The sequence below is a fragment of the Micropterus dolomieu genome, unplaced genomic scaffold (assembly GCF_021292245.1).
Source record: "Micropterus dolomieu isolate WLL.071019.BEF.003 ecotype Adirondacks unplaced genomic scaffold, ASM2129224v1 contig_14129, whole genome shotgun sequence".
In the NCBI taxonomy this organism is placed as follows: Eukaryota; Metazoa; Chordata; class Actinopteri; order Centrarchiformes; family Centrarchidae; genus Micropterus; species Micropterus dolomieu.
In genome coordinates this window covers 1-22,191 of record NW_025743115.1, presented here as the reverse complement: position 1 = coordinate 22,191, position 22,191 = coordinate 1, and the positions used below count along the sequence as shown (strand labels likewise).

General features: G+C 42.0%; 1 protein-coding gene across 1 annotated transcript; it reads left to right on the top strand.

The window, feature by feature from the left end:
• Positions 1–6,497: 6,497 nt before the first annotated feature.
• Positions 6,498–15,891, top strand: LOC123966732 (cytochrome P450 7A1). The gene is made up of 8 exons (XM_046042859.1): positions 6,498–6,768; positions 8,043–8,283; positions 8,409–8,618; positions 8,803–8,997; positions 9,144–9,343; positions 12,440–12,570; positions 12,746–12,924; positions 15,495–15,891. The coding sequence occupies exons 1-8, from the start codon at positions 6,686–6,688 to the stop codon at positions 15,795–15,797; spliced, it is 1,542 nt and encodes a 513-aa protein (XP_045898815.1). The 5' UTR covers positions 6,498–6,685; the 3' UTR covers positions 15,798–15,891.
• The last annotated feature ends 6,300 nt before the right edge of the window (positions 15,892–22,191 follow it).

Below are 22,191 nucleotides of genomic sequence, written 5' to 3'. Positions count from 1 at the left end.
GTTAATGGTAACAGTCGTAGTGTTCGTAATGTTAATGATTATAATAATAATAGGACTAGTAACAATAGTCGTTGCAGCAGAGGGTGTCGAGCAGGAACACGGGGGCAGCAGGTGACCCGCAGCCACAGATCCAGACTCCACAGCTCCAGAGCCAGAAACACCTGCAGGAAGTGATAGGAGGAGAGAGGAGAGGGACGAGAAAGCACAAGACTACCAGAGAGGGGAGAAGTTGTGTTAGTAACATGCAATAATGGGATGAGGTTGCATACAGAGGGAGAGAAAGTAGAGGAGAGAGGAGCTCAGTGCATCATAGGAAATCCCCCGGCAGTCTTAGGCCTATAGCAGCATAACTAAGGGATGGTTCAGGACTAACATGCTAGCAGCAATCCCGCTAGCTGTCAGCCAGCTAGCCCCCTGCCTGCCCTGCCTGATCCCCGGCCCGCTAGCGCTGCTAGCTCCTCACCAGACCAGCCAGATCTCCGGCCCGCTAGCGCTGCTAGCTCCACATCAGACCAGCCAGATCTCCGGCCCGTTAGCGCTGCTAGCCGTCTGCCTGATCCCTGGCCTACTCCTGCTCCCAGGTTCCACTCGGTGGTCCCACCGACACCTGTGGCTGGTCCCTCGTCGGAGCTCCGACCGACACCAGCTCCGAGGTCTCCGTCAATGGTCAGACCAACCCCTGCCCCACGTTCGGTGGCCAGACCGGTTCCTGCTCCTCGTGCCCTGTCGGTGGTCCGACCAACCGCAGCTCCGTTGGTGGCCCAGCTAATTCCCGTTCCTCGTGTCCGGTCCTTGGCCCTCAGCCCTGCTGTCCAGTCGGTGGTCAGGCCGGCTCCAGCGACTGTCCGGTCCATGGTCCCCAGCCCAGCTGCTCGGCAGGTGGACCTCAGCCCAGCTGCTCAGTCCGAGGACCTCAGCCCAGCTGCGCCTCCAGAGCACCCAAGCTTTGGGTGCCGACCTCTGGAGAGGTCTTGCTGTCGGCCTCCTGCTCGGCCCCCGGTGGGTTTGCTGCCTCACTGTTGGCCGTTCTGCCAACCCCTTGAACTCTGCCTGCTAGGCTGTCCCGCTGAGTTGTCTGGTCCCCCTGTTCTTCCCGGCCTGTTGGGTCGTCCTCTGGGACAGCCTCCTGAACTCTGTGGCCTCCCTGTTCTGCCCGGCCTGTTGGGTCATCCCGCGGGACGCCCACCTGAACTGTTTTGCCCTCCTGGTCTGCTCGGTCGACCTCCGAGTCGGCCCCCTGAACTCGGTTTCCCCCTTGCTCTGCCCTCGGGCCGCCCGCCTGGGGTTTCCCCGTCTGGTCCCTCTGTTCTGCCCTCGGGGCCCCCCGCCTGAGGTTTCCCTGTCTGGTACCCCTGCCCTACCCGGCCTGTTGGGTCGTCCTCCGGGACGGCCTCCTGAATGCTGCTTACCCCCTGCCCTGCCTGGCCGGTGTGGTCGTCCTCCGGGACGACCTCCTGAACGCTGCTTACCCCCTGCCCTGCCTGGCCGGTGTGGTCGTCCTCCGGGACGACCTCCTGAACTGTGTTCTCCGTTACCCTCCTGGCCTGCTCAAACGACCTCCTGGTCGGCCTCCCGAACTGTTCTGCCCCTCTGCCCTGCCCTGCATGTTAGGCCAATCGCCTTACCTGCCCTGTTTCCTGGGCATGATCTGCCTGTTGGGTGGTTCCCCCCGGACTGTTTTGTTCCCTAACCCTGATTTGCCTGTTTTGTCTTCCTCCTGGACCTTATGGCCCTCAGGCCACCCGCCGGAGAATTCCCTGTCTACTCCCTGGCCTGTCTAGGTTTTGATTTTTGTTTTTCTGGCCCACCCTGGTCAGCCTTGACTTTGTTGTTTGTGCTGCGTTCGGGTCTGTCTGTTTTTTGGTTGACCATCTGGAGATGCTCGTCGGTGGGGGGGTACTGTCACGATCCTGTCCTGAGCGTGTCTGGGTTTCAGTCCTGTCTGTGTGTCTTGTTGTGGAGTCTGGGTTTTTGTTCCATGTCTGTGTTCCTAGTCCTGTGTTTTAGTTCTTGTCGTAGTATTTCATTCTAGTTCTTTCTCTGCATCTTTTGGGTTTAGTCTGCTGGGTACTCTGTGTTTTCATTTCTCTGTTATGATCCCTGTGTTATAGTTGGTTAGGTGTCATTTATGTTCTCTGCCAGTTTCAGTAATCTGATTTTGTTCATTCAGCTCTAGTCTCTGTTTAGCCTTTATTATTCATCCACATCTTATTTAGTATCTGTCTTGCCTCGTATCTTAGTCCTGTACCTTAGTTTATGTGTTAAGTGCTCACTCCTGGTCTGTGTACTTCTGTGTTTTGCCTATGTCTATCTGAGTTCTGTTTTATCATTGCTTCAGTCTGTGTTCCTTGTTGTTCATGAATGGTGTTTTGCATCTGCGTCTCTCTGCCTGCCTGCGTGTCTGTTTTTCCATGCTGTCTCTCTGCCTTGTTAAACCTGATCCCAGTCACCTGTGTTGCTCCCGCCCTGCTCGTTAGTCCTTGTATATAAATGTCTGGTGTTTCTGTTCATTCCCTGTCCAGTCATTGTCGCATGTATGCCCTGTTGTATGAAGTTGCTGCTCTTGGATGTTACCAGTTTCCTGTACCCGGGAGTTCTGTTTGTCATGCTTGGGATTAATAAACCCTAGAACTCAATCTCAGCTCACAGTGTCATGCATTTGGGCTCTGCCCTGCTTTGCGCACCCAGCGATCCTGACAGTGCGGGGCTATTTCACAGGCCTATGTGTCAGCCGGTCAATCTCCCCCGAACAGCATCAAGGTGCCCTCCACCAGAGGCGTCTCTTCCTCTGTGGCTTTGCACAGTGGGATGACGGTGGACAACATCTGCACGGCGGCCTTGTGGTCTTCCCAGTGCTCATTTGTCTGTTTCTACCTATAGGATGTTTCCCATTTCTTGTTGACTCACTCAGTACTATTCACTCACTGAATGTTCTGTCTGAGTGATTGTCCTCTGTGAGTGCTCTGCTCCACTGCTAATGCTGGCCCTGCTCTGTGCGCACCTGGAGCGGTTGCAGTGTGTGACCTCGTCTGTGCCTGCACAGCTGCGGGGCCCCCCCATCCTGTCCCTGGCCTTTTACTCATGGGTCGATTTGCCTCTCCCATATCTCGCAATCGGTGGTTCTGCGTATGCCACCATGGATGCTGCGGGCTGCATACTGGGTGGCTTAATATGTTGGCTCTGGGCAGGTGGGTCTGTGCTTGGTGGTACCGTATGGGCGAGTGAGGCGTTGACTCATCCTGCTTCGCCTCTGACCCAATAGCGATAGCCTTAGAGGGCGACCCCATGTGACCCCTATGTTAAAATGCCCAACTTTACCGCAGAATAAAACGGTGATTATGTATTATAACTCCAGATTCTAGGCGCAGCCCTCAAAGTTGTGGGGCTCACTGGACCTGTGGTTTCAGTGTTGAAGAGAAGGCATTATGGGAGCCAATGGCCAGGTCTCATCGTCCTATATACACAAGGTGAGGATGTAAGAGAGGCCAACAGGTGGGCATAGAAGAGCTTTTCCCAGTGCTGCGCATGCACACGTAGGTGTAAACCCAATAGTGATAGCCTTGGAGGGCTGCGCAAATACTCATAGAATATGTATAATATGTAACTATCACTTTATTCTGCTGTAAAGTTGGGCATTTTAACATGGGGGTCAAAGGGGATTGACTCTCCTTTGGAGCCAGCCTCAAGTGGCCACTCGATAAATAGCAGATTGGGTGAAATGTGCCACATGTGCCTAGCTGAATCTTCTTCCCTCTGCCTGACTCACTACTCCTGCGGGATTTCGGCTGTTCTGCCAGCCTTTTCTTTATTCTTGTTGTGTTCCATGCACACTAAGTTGCTTCTGCTCCATCACGGTGTCTGTGAGCTATGCTACAGTTTAATGGCGCATTATTAAAAACATTGTATATAAATAGATAAAGTGTGATGCAGACACACAGCAGAGTAGGAGAGAACTTATCTGGACGAGTGAGAGCATGAGTGTGCAAGTATGATTGAAGTGTCACTGTGTTTAAAAACTTTCTTTGATCATAAAGCCTTGTGTTACTCTACAGTTCTGTGGTTTATCAGTGAAATGCGTAAATTAAACTTCAGGCTGGAGTCAGACAGACAGACAGATCTGTGTTTTTTACACTCGTCTCCTCTATGAAACGTCTGCATCCTCCCTGCACTGCATTATTATAAACTATGATGAACTGAACTTGGGTCACATCTCTTTCTTCCAGGTGATTTCTTCATTGTGTCTTTCATGATTAGAGAGGCTGCTGTCAGTGCATCCTGACCGATCTTATTTTTATTTAAATAATCAACGACATTATGCTGCTGTTCGTCATGCGTACTGTAAATGTGCAGTGCCTTTTTGGGGGGGGAGGGGCACCTTGGTGGCATGCAAGTTCAATGTGCCTGTGATGTTCCGTGCTAACTCGCATCAATACTGCACATCTCTCTTCATTAGTATTTTTTCCTAACTTGAAATGGCAGCAACAAAAACAAACAGACAGACAGAAAAAGACACATCACATGACTGACAGGATGGCTGCACTTCTCCACCATCAGCCACTATCGTGCGCACAGTTTTAACCAAACAGGTTGAGGCCGCGACCCGTGAAAATTAACTCAGTTGTATTGTAGCCTACTGTATTACTCTGTATTGACTGCAGCTTATTTGGTTAGTATTATTGGCTTTTTGATGCATCCTCCAATTAGTACAGCGATACAAATGATAATATGCTTGCTACTGCGTGCTGGCGGCCAGCAGTGCGTAAAATAATAACACTTTAATACTACCATAAAGGGCAGAATTGCGGTCTCTCCTGCAGTAGTCTTTGATGGCATTTTTCAGGTGATTGGAACTTAACGGATTGCCTAGTGTGAGTCGGCCTACACATATCACAGACATCTGGGGCAAGTAGTGGACTGCTGTGTGTGTGCGAGAGAGGGAAATGTTGAACCATGTAATAAGCAATGATTTCTCTCTCTCTCTCTACCCCCTATGTGCATTTATTTATTCTTCATTGTTTTATCAATTGAATAATTTTTATTTATGAAATGGCACTGTATAAATAAAATTTAACTGAATTCTAATTAAATACCACGTCATCACGATGGGGTCTAATCGCTAAATTACTTTTCACATTTTCTTTGTTTACTTAGTGAAATCTTTCCATATTGAAATACACGCAGTTGAGTGTTATCTCTGCACTTCATTTTGTACTAATTTAGGCCTATACTACATATTTTGGGTGCTGCCTTTATTATGTGGTAGTAATGCTACATGTGGCATGAGAAGAACGTACACAAGTCAAGTAAAAGTACCTCAAATGTCAAAGTATTTATAAGTACATCACTTCAGAAACATTTACTTAGTTAGGCCTTGTAACAATTGGCTTCCAAATCCTTTACTTTCACTGAATTTTCCAATCCGTTCTACCTACTTTCCACAGAACTGCGAAAATTATTTCTTTGGGCTTGAACTTTGTTTCACTCCTACATACACCTCCATTGTGTATAGTGTCTTCAGGCAGTCAGATGATTCATTCTCACTAACTCACCATCTATCAAACTGTGCAGTGTTCTTAAGCATGCTTTGATGACATTTGATATGCTTTAATGTTGTTCTTCTTGATGAACTAGATTTTACAATGGCATGTCTGAACAGGTCACACTTGTCACATACTATACAATGGTAATGTTCATTCCTACTCTCACCTGCACTCACACACACAAACACACTCACACACACACACACACACACACACAGCAGCAGCAGCAGCAGCAGCAGCACAGAGCAGCAGCAGCACAGCAGGGACCTTGAATCTATTTACCAACCAAGATGCACTATCACAGTACAGTGCTTCAGGAAACACTGTCCGTGGACTCCGGTCAAGGCCATCTCTCTCTCCCTCACACACACACACACACACACACACACACACACATACACACAGAGCATGCCTGGAACCCCATTTCCTGGAGAACTCCCAGTGAGATAACAGGCTAGATAATTTGACTTATTTAGAGAATTTTAAATGGAATTGACAAGAGGACACTATGATTTTTTACTATACTAAAATTTAATAAAAGTCTGTCTGTTACACAGACTTAAACACCTAACTGTTTATGCAAATTTAATTTGAAATGATCACCTTTTTTACCCTAAGAAATATTTTAATGGAATTAATAACTACCAGAACTTAGAAGGTAGAAATAATTTAAGCTAACAAATGCTGAAAAGAATCCTCTTCCAAAAATACACACAAAACATTGCCAATAGTTGCAATGGCAAAAACTGAACTTTTTCCCCTTGCAATTCACGTGTGACTTGGCTGAGTCTGACTTCAGTGATGACATCATATCTTTCCCCTGAATCTGCCCTTGGGCCCACCCTAAGGGACAAAGAAGGTATAAAAACCTGCTACACGCTGCCTGTCATCGCACTAGGACTAGACTGCTCACCAACACATGCACACAGGTTGCTTACACAACTTGTAGTTACAGGCAGTGTCGCATTCATTGTCTCTGGGTTGAAAAACTCCAGGAACCTAGGGCAGCATTTTTAATACACATTATTCTCTCTAGGACTGTTGATTTTAATGAAGCAGGCAACAGTTAATGTGATTAGTGTGGAGCATTCATAACTGTTAGGGAGCCTCCTGCTGTGTCGGATCTTTCTCTCATCAACATCACCATGATATTAAGCATCGCTCTGATCTGGGCTGTAGTGGTGGGATTCTGCTGCCTTCTATGGCTTGCTGTAGGGATACGACACAGGTAAGACTGGACATAGGACATGCAGGGTATTAGGCATTTATTATGCTTAAACTCCTGTATTGTGCTTACACAGTGTGTCTAGAGCATTTAACATTAATATGTATCTCCAGAAGATACATATTGATCTAGTCTGATTTTTAGCTTACTGCTCAGAGATCAACACCAACATTGGTATGCATGCAGTGTGTGCTAATCAAACAAAAGCTTTTATAAAGATAATTGAATTTATTTGGTATGTTGGTAATTCACAAACACTGTCACCAGTGTGCTGGCTAAGCTGCTGCTGTTGTCAAACCTTATCTTGTGTATTCAGAATAGAGATGTAGCTGATTAGGTGCTTCTTTTTGTAATAATGATAATACTTTGTAGTCAGGTTGACAAAATAGGAAATGTGTTTTTAAAGTGACAATATATGTTGTAAAGAATGATCTTATTTACAAGAGCATCATAATGACACTAAGGCTGGTATGTAACTAATTCTGTTTGTTTTGGTATAACTATAACAACATTGGTAACTGTTTGTCAATGTTTTGAAAATGTGGTTGCTAGGAGGGCCATGGTTCCACTTCAGGAAACTTGGGTTCATTGACAAGGTCTGAAAGAGTTTTAATGAATATGGGCATCATTGGCCTTCCTCAGTAAAAAAAAAAAAAAAGGTACTACTAGTTCTACTACTAGAAGAAGATCGATAACAGCAAGGTCCTGGCTGGAATTGGACCATTGACGCTGCAATTACATGGTCACCAGCATAAAGCCCTAGGCGACAGGGCTCCCCAGTGGCCTGGGGGACCATGAACCTGTCTGTGGTTTGTGTCCATAATTAATTAATGAATTGATTATAAATTTGTCAGTGGAGCGGCTGTTCAGTGCAAACCATGTATTATCATATTGTGTGAATTTTAGGCTTTCATTACCCGAAGAACTCAAATGTTATTTCTTGGATTCAGCCTATTCACCTTGTAATAATTCACAGATTGTTCAATAACGATACTTACACAAAGCTTAAAACAAGGCAGTTTTTCTGATTTCATGAAAATGGATATTTTGAAAATACATGGTCTCTTCATCGGACAAAGAAAAAAGTTGAGTTGGCTATAGGTGGAATCACTATTGCTGCATATGAGTAGGTAATAGTATGAAGCAAATTGAGCATCGACTCATAAAAATGGATAAAAAGGGGATTATTACTTCGAATTTAATAGGACCCTCATTACCCTCCGTTTTGGCTTTGTACTAAATATTGTCTGCTATGTCTTTCTTGTCAATGCCCATAGGCAACCTGGTGAGCCTGCAGTTGAGAATGGCTTCATCCCCTACCTGGGTTGTGCTCTGCAGTTCGGGGCCAACCCTCTCCAGTTCCTCCGCAGCCGCCAGAAGAAGTACGGCCATATTTTCACGTGCAAAATCGCAGGCCAGTACATCCACTTTCTATGCGACCCCTTCTCTTACCATTCAGTCATCAGACAGGGGAGACACCTGGATTGGAGGAAGTTCCACTTTGCTACATCTGTCAAGGTTTCATTTTTATTATTTATACCATCTTCGTCAGGATATTTTCTTCCTCCACAGAGGACAGGACATTTTCATGCTACCAGTGAGTCCTTCAATGGTCCTAAACCTCTTCTTCCTTCCCTAACTAGGCATTCGGCCACGACAGTTTCGACCCTCGCCATGGCCACACCACAGAAAACCTCCACCAAACCTTTCTGAAGACCTTGCAGGGTGAGGCTCTGCCCTCTCTAATAGAGACTATGATGAGCCACCTCCAGGACGTCATGTTGAGGTCGGACACACTCAGCCCCAGCAAGGACCACTGGGAGGTGGATGGCATCTTTGCTTTTTGCTACAAGGTCAGTAGACGTAGGCCTACTTTTAATTATTGTCTAACAAAGTCAGTTGTCATGGCTGTAACTCAATAAAACAGCATAAAAAGTACCCAAGAGGAATTAGACATACACATTGCAGTAACATTTGGACACTGTTTACAGAGTGTGATACAACTAATTGGTTTCCTTCTGACCTGCTGTCCTTCAGGTGATGTTTGAGTCTGGCTACCTGACTCTGTTTGGAAAGGAGCTAGGTGAAGACAAGTGTCAGGCTCGACAGGCAGCTCAGAAAGCCTTGGTGCTAAATGCTTTGGAGAACTTCAAAGAGTTTGACAAGATCTTCCCGGCGTTGGTGGCTGGCCTGCCCATTCATGTCTTTAAGAGTGCCTACAGTGCCAGAGAGGTTAGTTTGCTTTTCCTAGGAATGTCGGAGCTGGAAATGACAAAATAAACTGCCTTGACCTGATGCCACAATGCCTCTATACTGCCATTTTCAGGTTTTCACAGTAAGTCTTACAAAAGAAAAACTTATTCTTTTCAACTGTCCAGAACCTAGCAAAGACCATGCACGCTGAAAACTTGTCCAAGAGGGAGAATGTGTCTGATCTGATCTCTATGAGGATGATCCTGAATGATTCCTTATCTACCTTCAATGACGTGAGCAAGGCGAGGACCCACGTTGCTCTGCTCTGGGCTTCACAGGCTAACACCTTACCTGCTACTTTCTGGAGTCTCTTTTATATGATCAGGTATTGATAGTTACCTTTTTCTTTACTATGTGGGCTCTCAGGAAATGAAACAGAAGGCAGCAACAATGATGGCTAAACTCACTGGTTAGTGGCAGTTGAGGTCTGAGGTCTTTGCTCAAATGTATATTTATGGTTAGTTTATGGTATTCTAGGGCCCTATGATTTCAGCAATGCGGTAAAAGTGAACAGAATCACAGAATTTAACAAAAAAAAGTGGTATCTGCTGTTAAACGCGAAATGTTGCAGAATCTACCAAAATGTGGTTGCAATAAATAAAAATTTGGGTTTTCCCTTTCATTATAAGACTATTTTTCACAGCACTTAAACCAAACAAACTATAAAAAAATAAGGCACTAGAAAAACTATATTGCTAAGTTTTGTTTGCATTTACGCATCATTTACGAGCACCCTGCTTCTCTCCTCTGCTCTCTATCGAGAGCAGGCACACACACACACACAGACGGCGTTATATTGAAGCAAGGTAGCTAGATCTCATCACTTAAATTGCAAAGTGCAACAACATCGGCAGATGCATGACACACGCTACTTGAAGACTTTGTGGCTGTTTGGGCAGAGTCAGATGTTCCGTTCTGTCGAGCAGCATGGACGCTATTGGGCTTAATCCAGATGAAGAAATGATCAGTTATCAAGTAATAGGCCTAACCTATTTAATAGGGGACAATTCACAGTAGGCTACAAGTATTGTGAACTGTCCCCATGAATAATTTCACATACATTTGAACATTTCTATGCACATTTGGTTTGATAATTCAAATGATAATTTGATATTGGTTACATTTTTTAATATTTTCTTATTGAGTTGTTGAAATAGTATTTATCCACCACATGATCACACCCTCTTTCTGATGATCAAATGTGCTTGAACGTAAAATGTGGAATTTGGGAAAAATTACAACCGATTTCATAGGGCCCCAAGTATTCTTTACCGTGAATCGATCACTTAAACAATCTGGGACTAGGATCATAAATCAAACTTTGATTATGGCATAGATCCAAAAAACAGTCAGGTGTCAGTTTAAGTTCATCAGTTGCACAAATCTTTCTACCTCTTGACCATGCTTAGCAAGACTAACTTGCTATGTATTGTAGAGTAAATCACGGCTTTGCAAACTAAAGACAGATGGAATGTCCAAAGCTGTGTTGAACTTGTTTGATAAAAGGATAAACAAATCAGAAATTGGAATAGAAATTAAACCAATAGTCCCAAACAACTTTGGTTTTGCTTTCACTGTTAGATCTATGTTACCTGCCCCTATTACACACACCTACATGCTTCTTCCTCTCCATTCACAACCAAATGTATCTGCAGTGGTACATGGCTGGCTCCAGTTGGTGATTTGCTCATTTTGAACAGGTGGGATGGCCCAATGAGAGCACCCCTGCACACGTAGTGTGAGCGGAGGAGGGTGGAGAGGGTTTAGGGCAAGTAGGAAAGTTTTTATCTGTTTGATTTCCTCAGTGCTGATTTAAAACTCCACATGCAGAGGCGATTCCATAACTTTTATGCACAGTTGTATGTATTTTATTGTAGCCTATGGTTCTGTCCAGATTAATCTCAGCACTGTTTTTCTGCTTGTTGTGTTGCTTGTGGCAATGATCATCATGTTAGAAACTGAATTAAAATGCGTGCTTTAGTTTGGCAAACAGTAGCCTGCTGTTATTCTTTGCTAAAACAAAAGGAATCTATATTCCTTGGATCTATATTTCTGTCTGCTATATTTAGTACAGCCAATGACAATGCTTTTAAGTTATTGCAGCTAACAGCAGATAATATAGATATAACAGTAAAAGTGAAAAACAAGTTCTATTTCAATTGCCAATTTGAAGATGAAAACAGGAAAAAGAATGTGGATTTCTGTTTTTTAAATTCACACGAAAAACAGAAAAACTAAATAATGCATTGTATATTTGTTTTTCCTGTAATCAAAAAAGTCGAATACAGCTTTAAACAGAGGGTACACAGACTGAACTATAGCTTGAGTGAAGACATTAACAGTTACAAGGACAACTGGAAATATTTGTACTCCCCAACAGCTCTTAACTGTCAGATTACTTATTAGTGCCAAAACACAGCCATTTGTTCTCAGATAGCCTGAGGCTGAGGTGGTTAATATAACTGGCTTAAAATTTGTGATATAAATGTATCTATATTTAAAGACATGTCTATATCAAACCCACATTAGACCAGTCTAACTGGCTGGTCTAAGATCAGTGTAACATTTAAACATCTGTTGGTGAAACAGTAGTCCATGCATTGTAACATTCTTGTTGTAAAGCAAAAAATGTATACACTATTGGTTTGGCAAGCAGTCCCATGTAAGCTCAACAGGCGTTGCTTTGCTAAATTAGTTGGCTTGCTAGCAGTGCTATCACACCACTCAGAATAAGTGAGTTTACTGTCCCCCCTAAAAGACTTGGACCAATGGGACAAGCGCTGAAGAAAAGACTACTACTGCAGCAGCATATTTTTGGAGACAAAAAAGACCAAAATTCAAAGGTTTCAACCGATTGTCGGCATTGTACTAATACCCCCATGCAGTTAAGATAGAAGAGATAGTTGAGGAAGAAAGTCATGTTGGGTTCAATGGGGAGCAGATTAACAGAGTTGCATTATGATGTTGCAACAAGTCTGACATGAAGGCACCTCAGCTGGGACTGTGTGAGCATGTTGACTACAGGACATTTACATGGCAAACCAAATAACATTTTAGGACAAAAATACATTTTGCATAGTTTTTTTTGCATAGTTTGGTCTCTGTAGTCCAGCACCTTGGATATAAAATGAAACCATAACTAAGGTTAAAGTGCTGACTTCAGCTTTAAGGGAGGTGTTTACCTGCGGAGCATCATGAAAATCATGTCTATTGGTATACCACGCTGCCAAGCATGACAGGTTAAACAAAAACAACAACAACAACAAAAAAACAATATCCGTACCAGGCATCTAAGTTACAATTAAACCCCACTGCAGAAAACAAAACACATGGTGCTACTGTAACGAATTATCCAATAAACTATAGGGCATTCCTACCAATGACAGTAACATCACTAACAGGCTCCTGTATCTGTGCTCAGGAGTCCAGATGCTATGAAGGCAGCTCTTGAGGAAGTGCAGAAGGTTTTGGAGGATGCAGGTCTGACAGTTAACCCTAACGACCCCACACTGAACCTCACCAGGGAGCAGCTGGACAACACACCTGTTTTGGGTAAGATTACCAATAGAGAAAATAGTAGTTAATACTATGACCACTAATATTGATAAATTTAAGTCTAACATTGCCTACATGCCACATACAACCCACATGCATGTTTTGTCCTTCAAATGCAGTAAAGAAATGTTGTAAACATTCTCCTTTCTGTCTTTCTGTCTACTTTCTACAGACAGCATCATCAAAGAAGCCATGCGTCTTTCCAGTGCTTCAATGAATGTGCGTGTTGCCAAGGAGGACTTCCTGCTTCACCTTGACAACCAAGAAGCTTACCGTATAAGGAAAGATGACGTTATTGCCTTATATCCACCCATGCTGCACTACGATCCAGAAATCTACGAGGATCCCTATGTAAGACACCTGTGTAATTACTACCAGGAAAGAGTACTAGAACATAAAATTGACTTGTAACTAGAATTAAATAAAAATGACCTACAATAAATAAAAGAGCTATGGTGCAACAAGCACTTTTAGGCTACAGAAATTAAATAACCTGCACATTTAATAGAATTGATCAGACAACACAGCCACTATAAATGCATGTTAAAACCAGAAGAGTGCAACACAGTTTTTTCACAATGTGTAGTGCACACACAACTCTACATTGCCTAGCAACATTGCCATTCTACTGTGGACAGAGAGTTACGACCATAACAGAGTCTGCTGTTGAACTAACCTTTCTGAACAACATTCTGTGAGACTGGAGTACTGGGAAGTACCCTGCAGTCTGCTCTTAATGTCGTGTAAAAATTCAAGACTTGGGCCAGATAAGAAAGCTTGAACTTTTACCAACATTTTTATTATCAACAAAAACAGACACCAATTAGAATACAACAGTTCCACCGGAGTGAGTCAGAGATCGGTGCAAAATAGAGCCCCATTCTGTTACCAGAACAGAGACCCAAGTCGACATGAAAACCATGTAACGACTGACTTTCACCTCCTTTTGGACCTCCTTTTGTAGCTCTGTTTTTTGGCTTTACATCATCTCTTGGCTCTCTTTCCTACTGCACCTGGGTCTGGGAAAGTCCAAGATTTTCACGTGCCTAAGCATTTGGTGGGAAAGTCCCTGACTGCCTGCTCCTCCTCTCTGTGTCCTCTGCATGAACTCTGCTTGATCAAGCCATTTCATCCATAACCTGACTTTTGTGGAATAAACTGGTGTTGTTTGTGCTCCGTGCTAGAAACAGGGCATTCTTACTGTGATGGACTATATGTTTTGTAATACAATTTGCACAAAATCTGCTTCTATATTTTCCTTTGCAGGTGTTTTTGATGCTGCCTCACTGTGCTCCCTCCCTTTTCTCCCAAAGCACATGAGCTTGCTCACACACACACATGAGCCTGGGCAGTTAGATACAGAAAGGAGCACATACACTCAGAGCTGTAGAGTTTTAACGCTGTGATCCGAACTTTACACTATAAAATAACACTTTAAATGATGACAATGTAGACCACCATTGCTCTAGTAATTAATGATAACAATTTAGGCTATAATGCTCCAAAATAATTCACAACACTCTTGGTTCAACTTCCTTGCTTGGCGAAAGGCATAATATAACCAGTCCACTTAACCTCTCTGTCCAACTGCACTCCTAAACGTTTCATACATTTTGAGTCTAAAGAGCACGTAGCAGTCACCTTGACAGGGAGTATTGTCAAAAACAGCAGAATGCGAATGCTGAGGTACAACAATGCATGACATAACTCTTTATTATATTGCATTGTTGGACTGTTCACAAATTGCAACTGCACCTTGAATCCGCCAATTTGCCATTCACACATTGAGTCCCATGGTATTGCGAGTTTTTGGCAATCCTCTCAGAAAGATGAAGATGAAGACAGGCACAGGCTGGTCTTCCTCGAAGCCAGAGGTGCAGAAGTGCAGCCATGCTTACCGGTCACAAAGCGCTCTGTCTGTAGCTCCAGTGTCCTTGCATGCGATGTTAGCTTTCTGTTAGCGATGGCGCTAACCTGCAACTACCTGCAGACTAATAGCTCTCAACAGCACAGTACAATACACAAAACTGTGTAGCAGTGTGACCAACTCATTACAAACTAACTAGGTTACTAACCGCCTCTGTATATTACTTAAATTACACTTTTCTTACTTCTGCAGCTGGTTGCTACCTCAAGCAAAAAACAAACAATTGCTGCAGCAGGCTGACCAGTGCAACTCCGGTCTGCTCTGCCTGTCAGTCACACTCCTTAACCAGTCACAATATTAGAAATGTGATAGCCATCTACGTGGACGAATCGGAGGCTGATGGTCTGTCTCACCAAAGGGCTTACTGATGTACAATTTTGAACAAACTATGGAAAGGTCTCTTAAAGCGACAGAGCTTAATATGACAATACTTATATGCTGCTGTGCATCTTTTAACTCAAAGCCAGGGGTTACATAATATATACAGTATATATATGCCGTGCCGTAAGTCATTGTTGAGGCAAATGTTGTTTACCATCAAGGAAGGTTGAAATCAAGGGCAACTGGACTTTAACTGGATATGAGAAGATGTTTTGTCCCTCATCCAAGACTGACTGGTAGGGAAAATCAGTTGTTTAACTTCTGTGGAGTCGCTGGTTCGCCTGGCTGTTGTAACGACAGTCGTTATGGTCGTTACAGCCACCTGAGGTATATTGGGGGAACTAAACAACACAGAAGGGCTAAGTCCTCAGGTCAAGACTCAGCAGTTTACTTACATCTGAAGGATTAAGGACACTCGTTTAAGGACCAGCAGCTGCACATTTTAGACAGAGAAGCCAATTAGGAGGCGGTCTGCGACACCACTTGTCCCCCATTTATAATGCTGTCCTTTCATTACATTAATTACACATTGTACCTTTATGTAAAAAGCTATCATTTGTGTTACTACTACTGAAAACTAATCCTCCTCTCTGTCTTTCCTCTTCCCTCGCAGGAGTACAAGTTTGACCGTTTCCTGGATGAGAAGGGTCAGGAGAAAACCACTTTTTATCATAGCCACCGGCGGTTGCGTTACTTCTACATGCCCTTCGGCTCTGGGGTCACCAAATGCCCTGGCAGATTTTTTGCAGTGTATGAGATCAAGCAGTTCCTGACTCTGGTGCTTTCCTACTTTGACATGGAACTATTGGACCCTGCTATCAAAGTCCCGCCTCTTGACCAGTCCCGTGCTGGCCTGGGAATCCTCCAGCCTACCTATGATGTGGACTTCAGGTATAAGCTGAAATCAAACTTCTAGGTCCCTCTGTCTATGTCAGGCAGTGATTGAAGTACATATTGTACATAGCGTATATTTAACACTGTTAATGAAGATGCCTTGATATATATGTAAATAGCCTGAATTATATTTTTTGTTTCTTTAATTTGCTGCTGAAGAACATCTATTCTGCACATATGGGATGAGCCCTTACAAACTGTTAAACCCTTCAGTGTATCTAGTAATGTGCCAAAAACTTCCTGTCTGTTGGACCAGGTCTGTGAGACATCCGACACCTCAGAGTAAAAGTAATGGTTAGGTTTCAGTTCTTGTGGAAAGACAAGACAGGATACACGTCTTCTGCTTACCATAAAAGTGTTCTTGCATGTTTGGTCCATGTAATGTAGAGAGTAAGACCAACAGTTTTTCAAAGCAAATGGTGCAGACTCCTTACATCACTCTACAACTACAGCAAAAAGACAAACAATCACAGTGATGACTGTTTCAATCCCTACCCCTGACCCCTACCCTGACATAACAACCAAAACAATCTATTATTATTTGGATTTTTTATTAATTCAGTTGCCTGTATTATATTAAAATTATAGGGATTTAAAATACAACTTACATGACCTCATGACCTTTTTAATTCAATATGAAATTATTAAGCATCACATTATCTAAAGCCTGGCAGATAAATACATCTAAAAATGGAAAGTTGCAGTAAGTATATGTGACTTGCAGTTAAGAGACTAAACATGCAAAAACCCTGGTATGCTCATTTCACCTTTAGAACTTCTGGTGATTGACATGTCTGCACTATATATATATATATATAATATAATATTAAGGAAACGTGTACTTGTGTACTGTTTTAGTTTTGCCCATATCCCATCTGCTAACATAACCTTTACAGCAGCCAACTACCAGGAGGGTGATCGAGATAAAGATGCAATCACCTCGTGTGTGATACCCTTTAGAATATGTAGGACAGTTTAATTGCAAAGTGTTGTGGCATCATACAAAGCAGCAGTTTTACAAAACAATTGACATACGGTGTATTATTGTGCAGATAATAATGCAAACAAACAAGTACTCTAGGTAAGACTTTAAAAGGGCTATAAAAGATGTTCATATCTCTGTCTGTCTCATATCTCTGTATTGAAATTGTTCTCGACTAAGGGGTTCTGTGGACATTCATACCAGTCGGTTTGAAAGGTGATACAGCTTTTAAGTTAAGCTGCTTGCACACTGCTCAGACAGCGCCCAACTAACACCAACATTCTAAAGTTGACAGTAGTCGGTTTCAGTCTTTAGAATGTTCAGAAAACCGTATGAGGTTTCACACTGCCCAGACAGGAACTCACCAGACAGACTTTTGTTGCCTACCTTTTCTTATTAAAAAGTCACAAGGTCAAGGCCGCAAAAACTGAACAGGCTATATGGGCTGGATTGGCTATTTAAATGTATTTCAACTGGTAATAAGCTAATGCTAATTGCTAATGCTAAATGCTAACTGACTACACTGTCTTTTTGTCAAGTGAAAGACTACAGAAGTGTATATTTCAACTGGTTATAAAAAGGACTGGGTTGGATGGCTCAGAGCAAGCAAAAATAATGTCCATCCACCCATCGTCAACCGCTTATCCTGCGCACAGTCCATCGCAGGGCCACACATAGACAAACAACCACTCACGCTCACACCGAAGGACAATTTAGGGTCACCAGTTAACCTAGTCCGCATGTCTTTGTACAGTGGGAGGAAGCCAGAGCACCCGGAGAGAACCTACACAGACACGGGGAGAACATGCAAACTCCACACAGAAAGTCATAATGTCATAAGGATAATTGCAAGAGAGACTCTTCCTTTATTTTTTTTATAGCCTAACCCAGCCGTGAATTTTAATTTAAGTCTGTTTTCCAGATGTAAACAAGGATATTAAACATAGGCCTACCAATGGCAATAATAGGCTAATTTTATTGCCTATAATAACGTTTTGTCAGGCCTGATTGCAATAAACTGCAAACACTTCAACTATGATTATTCCGTTAAAAAAAACATTAACGTTTCACAAAGACATACCTTTGCTACCACGTACATAAAGTGATGCTTATTGCAAGTTTGACATAAAAGCAGCTGTAGATGTATAGATACTGGCTGTTACAGCTTTAATATGCTGCGCGCATGCACGATGAGGTGAGGCTGTTCACAGACAGGTCAATGAGAGAGAGAGGAGCGAGTAATGGACACCTTGCTAACCTACGTTGACATCAAAGAAAGTTGTGCGCGCTGACGTTCCGCATGTGAATTTAGGCTTAGGGTTAGAGAGTTACTGAGGGAGCACTCTCAGAATGTTGCGGTTTGTTGGAAAACAGCGCACATTGGTCCGACTTTCTACAACTACACCCAACCCTGACTAGAAATGTCAAACTCTAAAGACTCCATCCCACTGACACCGACAAAGACCGACTGACGCCGCACACTGGTCCAACAGTTGGTGTTGGTTGGAGTTGGTCGGCGTTTGTCGGGGCAGTGTTCAAGCAGCTTTAGTTTCAACAGAGCATAGGAAATATATGCCTGTAAGTATGAGCACACATGTTGTTTTATGTTAGGTATGTGAAGTGAAATGGATCGTTTGTTGAGATAATATCATGATCCTGATGCCAATTTTCCATTATGTGTTAGCATCAGACTAAGTACTAGTTATTTGTCACATGGTTGTAGCATTTATGCTAGATGTCAGGAGTCATTTCAGCTTTGTACTAAACTGTATAGTTGATTGAATATGCTTTTGTAACGTGTTTTTCTGTGCATATTTTAGTTTTACTTTACCTTCATATGGGAGGTAAGAAATAAACAGCCTGAACCTTGAAGCCTCTGTGTCTCATTTGGGGAACTGTTTAACATTGCCTATGCAAACTAAACACCACCACCATTCTGGAAGGTTGGAATAATCTGTGTATTTATCACACAACATAGAGACAACTGTGTGTGAACACATTAGTCAGTAAGTAAGTAAAGTTTATTAATATAGCACCTTCACAGACAAAGGGGGGGTCACAGAATCCATAGCTCTCAAGGCTAAATGGAGAGAGTTCCAGAGTTGTGTGACAATGTTTTTTAACAGAAGCCAGACTGAAACTTATCAAAATGTTATGAGCCTCCAAAACATTAATTAGCTGCATTGCCACAAAATTTTGAGCCATTGTCCACAGGGACATGAGATGTAGCAGGAGAAACAATGTTGTTAATAGTGTAAAACAGAGCTTTAGCATTTGTTTTACATTTATAAGATTAATAAAATAAGAGGCTCTAGCATTCTTGATGATTAATTTACTCTTTAAGATATAGGCAGAGTACTTAGAGCTGAGTTGCTTGCTATAAATGCTGTCTTCTGACAGCCAAGCCTAAAGCAGCAGACGCCATTGTTCATCCACTGGGATGTATTAACAGAGGGAATTTGTCTTAAGAGTGACAACAGTTCAAAGTTCATTAAAAGACTGCCCAAAAGTGTCTTTAGCTCATCCATTCTGCCCTATCACTCATATTTCTCATATTTTCTACTTTGTCATTTCACATTAGGTAATTTTTCTGTGAAATTGCTAAGGATAGCATGATCAAACTCTTCTTTAATCAATGAACGCATTACTGTAATCGGTATAATTTACTGACTTAACCTTGAATATAGAGCTTCCATCACACTTGGAGTTTGCTCTCTGTGGCTGTGTCACTCTCAAAGACTGCTGTCACTAAAGATGTTCTGATTGTTGGCCAATGCTGACCTTTATGTTAGTGTTGCATCATTACTACAAGTCGTGCTGCTTAATAATAATATTTAGAACAAGGTCAAAGGTTTGTGTACATGGTGGTGCCCCCAGAAAATGTTCTTAGGGGTGGCTATATGGGGCCACTGAAAATTATGGGGTGGCACACTGAATAACTGAATTTCAGGAATTCTATTATGCAGTATATAGACCAGTCAAATACTAGGAAAAAATATGAATAAAGGAATCCCAGACTGATATACTTTGGTTTCTTATTTTACAGTTAATGTTACTAATTGTCTAATGTTCACAGACCAAAAGCAGTTTAGTTAATATTCTGAGATCCATAAAAATTCACTTTTACATTTAGCTGACGCTTTTGTCCACAGTGACTTACAATTGCTATATGTCAGAGGTCGCATACCTCTGGAGCAACTAGGGGTTAAGTGTCTTGCTCAGGGACACATTGGTGGATGTGTCACAGTCGGGGATTGAACACAGGTCTCTCGCACCAAAGACGTGTCTTATTCACGGCACCATCTCCACCCCTCCTGTTTAATGTGTTATGTATCTGTGTGTGTTAGGCAATTAATTAATTGTTCAACACTAGTTGACCTTTCCTTAAAGCAAGTGCACTGACTGCAAAGAACCACCAAAACACAAAGTAAATTACAATGTTATCTGACCCTAAAAAGAGAATTCACACTGGCAAATTACCTGAGCAAAATAAAATGTCCTAAACTAAGAGAAATGTTGACAACATCCAGACTGAATGAACATAGCCTGGCCATAGATGGATGGATTTGATACTGATTTTGTCTTTATATACTGTCTTTTTTATTATTTTTTATGAACTAATTAATTAATTTTAGTTTTTTTTTTGCCTATTAATATACACAAACATATGGTTTTATCTATTCATTTTATTTAAAGAAAATGTATATATTATTTTAATAACACACGTAATTGTGTCATTTACTTTTCATTTTAATTTTTTAATTTTTAACATTTATTTTTTTAACACACACACACACACACAAACGTTACTGTGTCATTTACTTAGTTTATTTCAATTTTTAATACACACACGCTTACTGCTTTATTTATTTTAATTTAATATGTTATTTTCATTTTCTAACATACTAACACACACGCTTATTTTTGTACTTATTTACTTTTTTTAAATATTTATTTTTACGGAATTTTTATATTTTATATATTTGTTATTATTATTATTTTATTTTTTATTAACACACACAAACACAACTTTTGCTGTTTTATTTCCTTATCTAACTTAACTCTTACTTTATATATACCTTTGACAATATTGTTGCTATACATTCATGTCAATAAAGCTAATTTGAATGAAATTTCATTTCATTTTAGTCTGGTGTTATTCTGCCACTGGCTTTCCATGTATGCACATGGATGGTAGGGAGGTGCTCTCCCAGAACATTACTGCAATGCCGCAAGTACCATTACTTTGATGAAAGCTGTCCTGACTGAAATCAAGCATAGCGTTAGTTCAGTTGTCCTTGCTGCTTCCTCTGCAAACAGCTCATAGCGCGCTGCCACCCCAGCTCCACCTTTCGCTGTTTCAGAGGAAGACATCGCATCCCATATGGCATCAGTCCTTCCTCTTGTCCTCCTTTTTTCTGTCTCTGCAATCATTCACTGCACTTCACAATGTGGTAATTTGAAACTACATGGCAATCTAAGCTGAGTTGTACATGTAGCTAATTGAGTTGTACATGTAGCTAATTGCCAAGCTAGCATTAGCATGGTGATCTAATACATTTTGGCTTCTCTCTTCTTACTGACTTGTCTTTGACTCCTTAAAAGTTGTTACAATGCACTAACTCCCATTATCTTTTAAAACCATTAACCAAAAACATTAAAACCTCCTTCTTTCGCCTTCGAAATATTGCCAAAATCAGATCCTCACTCACACCCTCTGCTGCTGAAAGACTCATTCACGCCTTCATCTCTTCACGGCTGGACTATTGCAACTCACTACTCCTTGGTATCAGCTCAACCTACATAAAAAGACTCCAACTGGTCCAGAACTCAGCCACACAACTCATCACCTGCTCCAAATCCTGGCACCACATCACTCCTGTCCTAAAACAACTACACTGGGGTAGCAAATGGTTGTACTGTTCATTTACAGGCATTTGGTAACAGGAAACAATTGTCACATTATTGGTCAGGATTTTTATACATTTAACGGCATTTCCAACGAGGGCATGTAATACTTATTTCGTCCACTTGGGGGAGCTCAGGTTACATGAGGAAAGCTTGGATTAAATCAAAGATCGTCTCTCCTTAGGAACTGGGAATATTGTTGATTCATCCTTAAATTCAAGCTGGCGGTTAAGAGTATAGTAAAACATTCCTTTGTCATCATTTCTAAAGGAATTTTGTAGGAAAGTATTATGAACAAGCATTGATTACATTAGATGAAGGAGTGTCTTGCTGAAAATAAAAACACTGCACAAGTAACTTTCTTTTCAGCACTAATATCAACAACAGATAGCAACAACAGTTAACATAACTACTCAAATAGAGGCAAACGTAATCAGGTAACTAAAGATTTAATTAAACTTAGTTAAATGCTTTGAGTCTTTGGAGACTGCAGTCCCTTTTACATTGAAAGTTCGGCTGTCCTGGA

Excerpts from the sequence above, each read along its gene's own strand:
- LOC123966732 (XM_046042859.1), top strand. The coding sequence starts at position 6,686 with ATGATATTAAGCATCGCTCTGATCTGGGCTGTAGTGGTGGGATTCTGC. Across the intron at positions 6,769-8,042 it reads GCTGTAGGGATACGACACAG|GCAACCTGGTGAGCCTGCAG; the intron begins GTAAGACTGGAC and ends CAATGCCCATAG. Across the intron at positions 8,284-8,408 it reads ACTTTGCTACATCTGTCAAG|GCATTCGGCCACGACAGTTT; the intron begins GTTTCATTTTTA and ends TTCCCTAACTAG.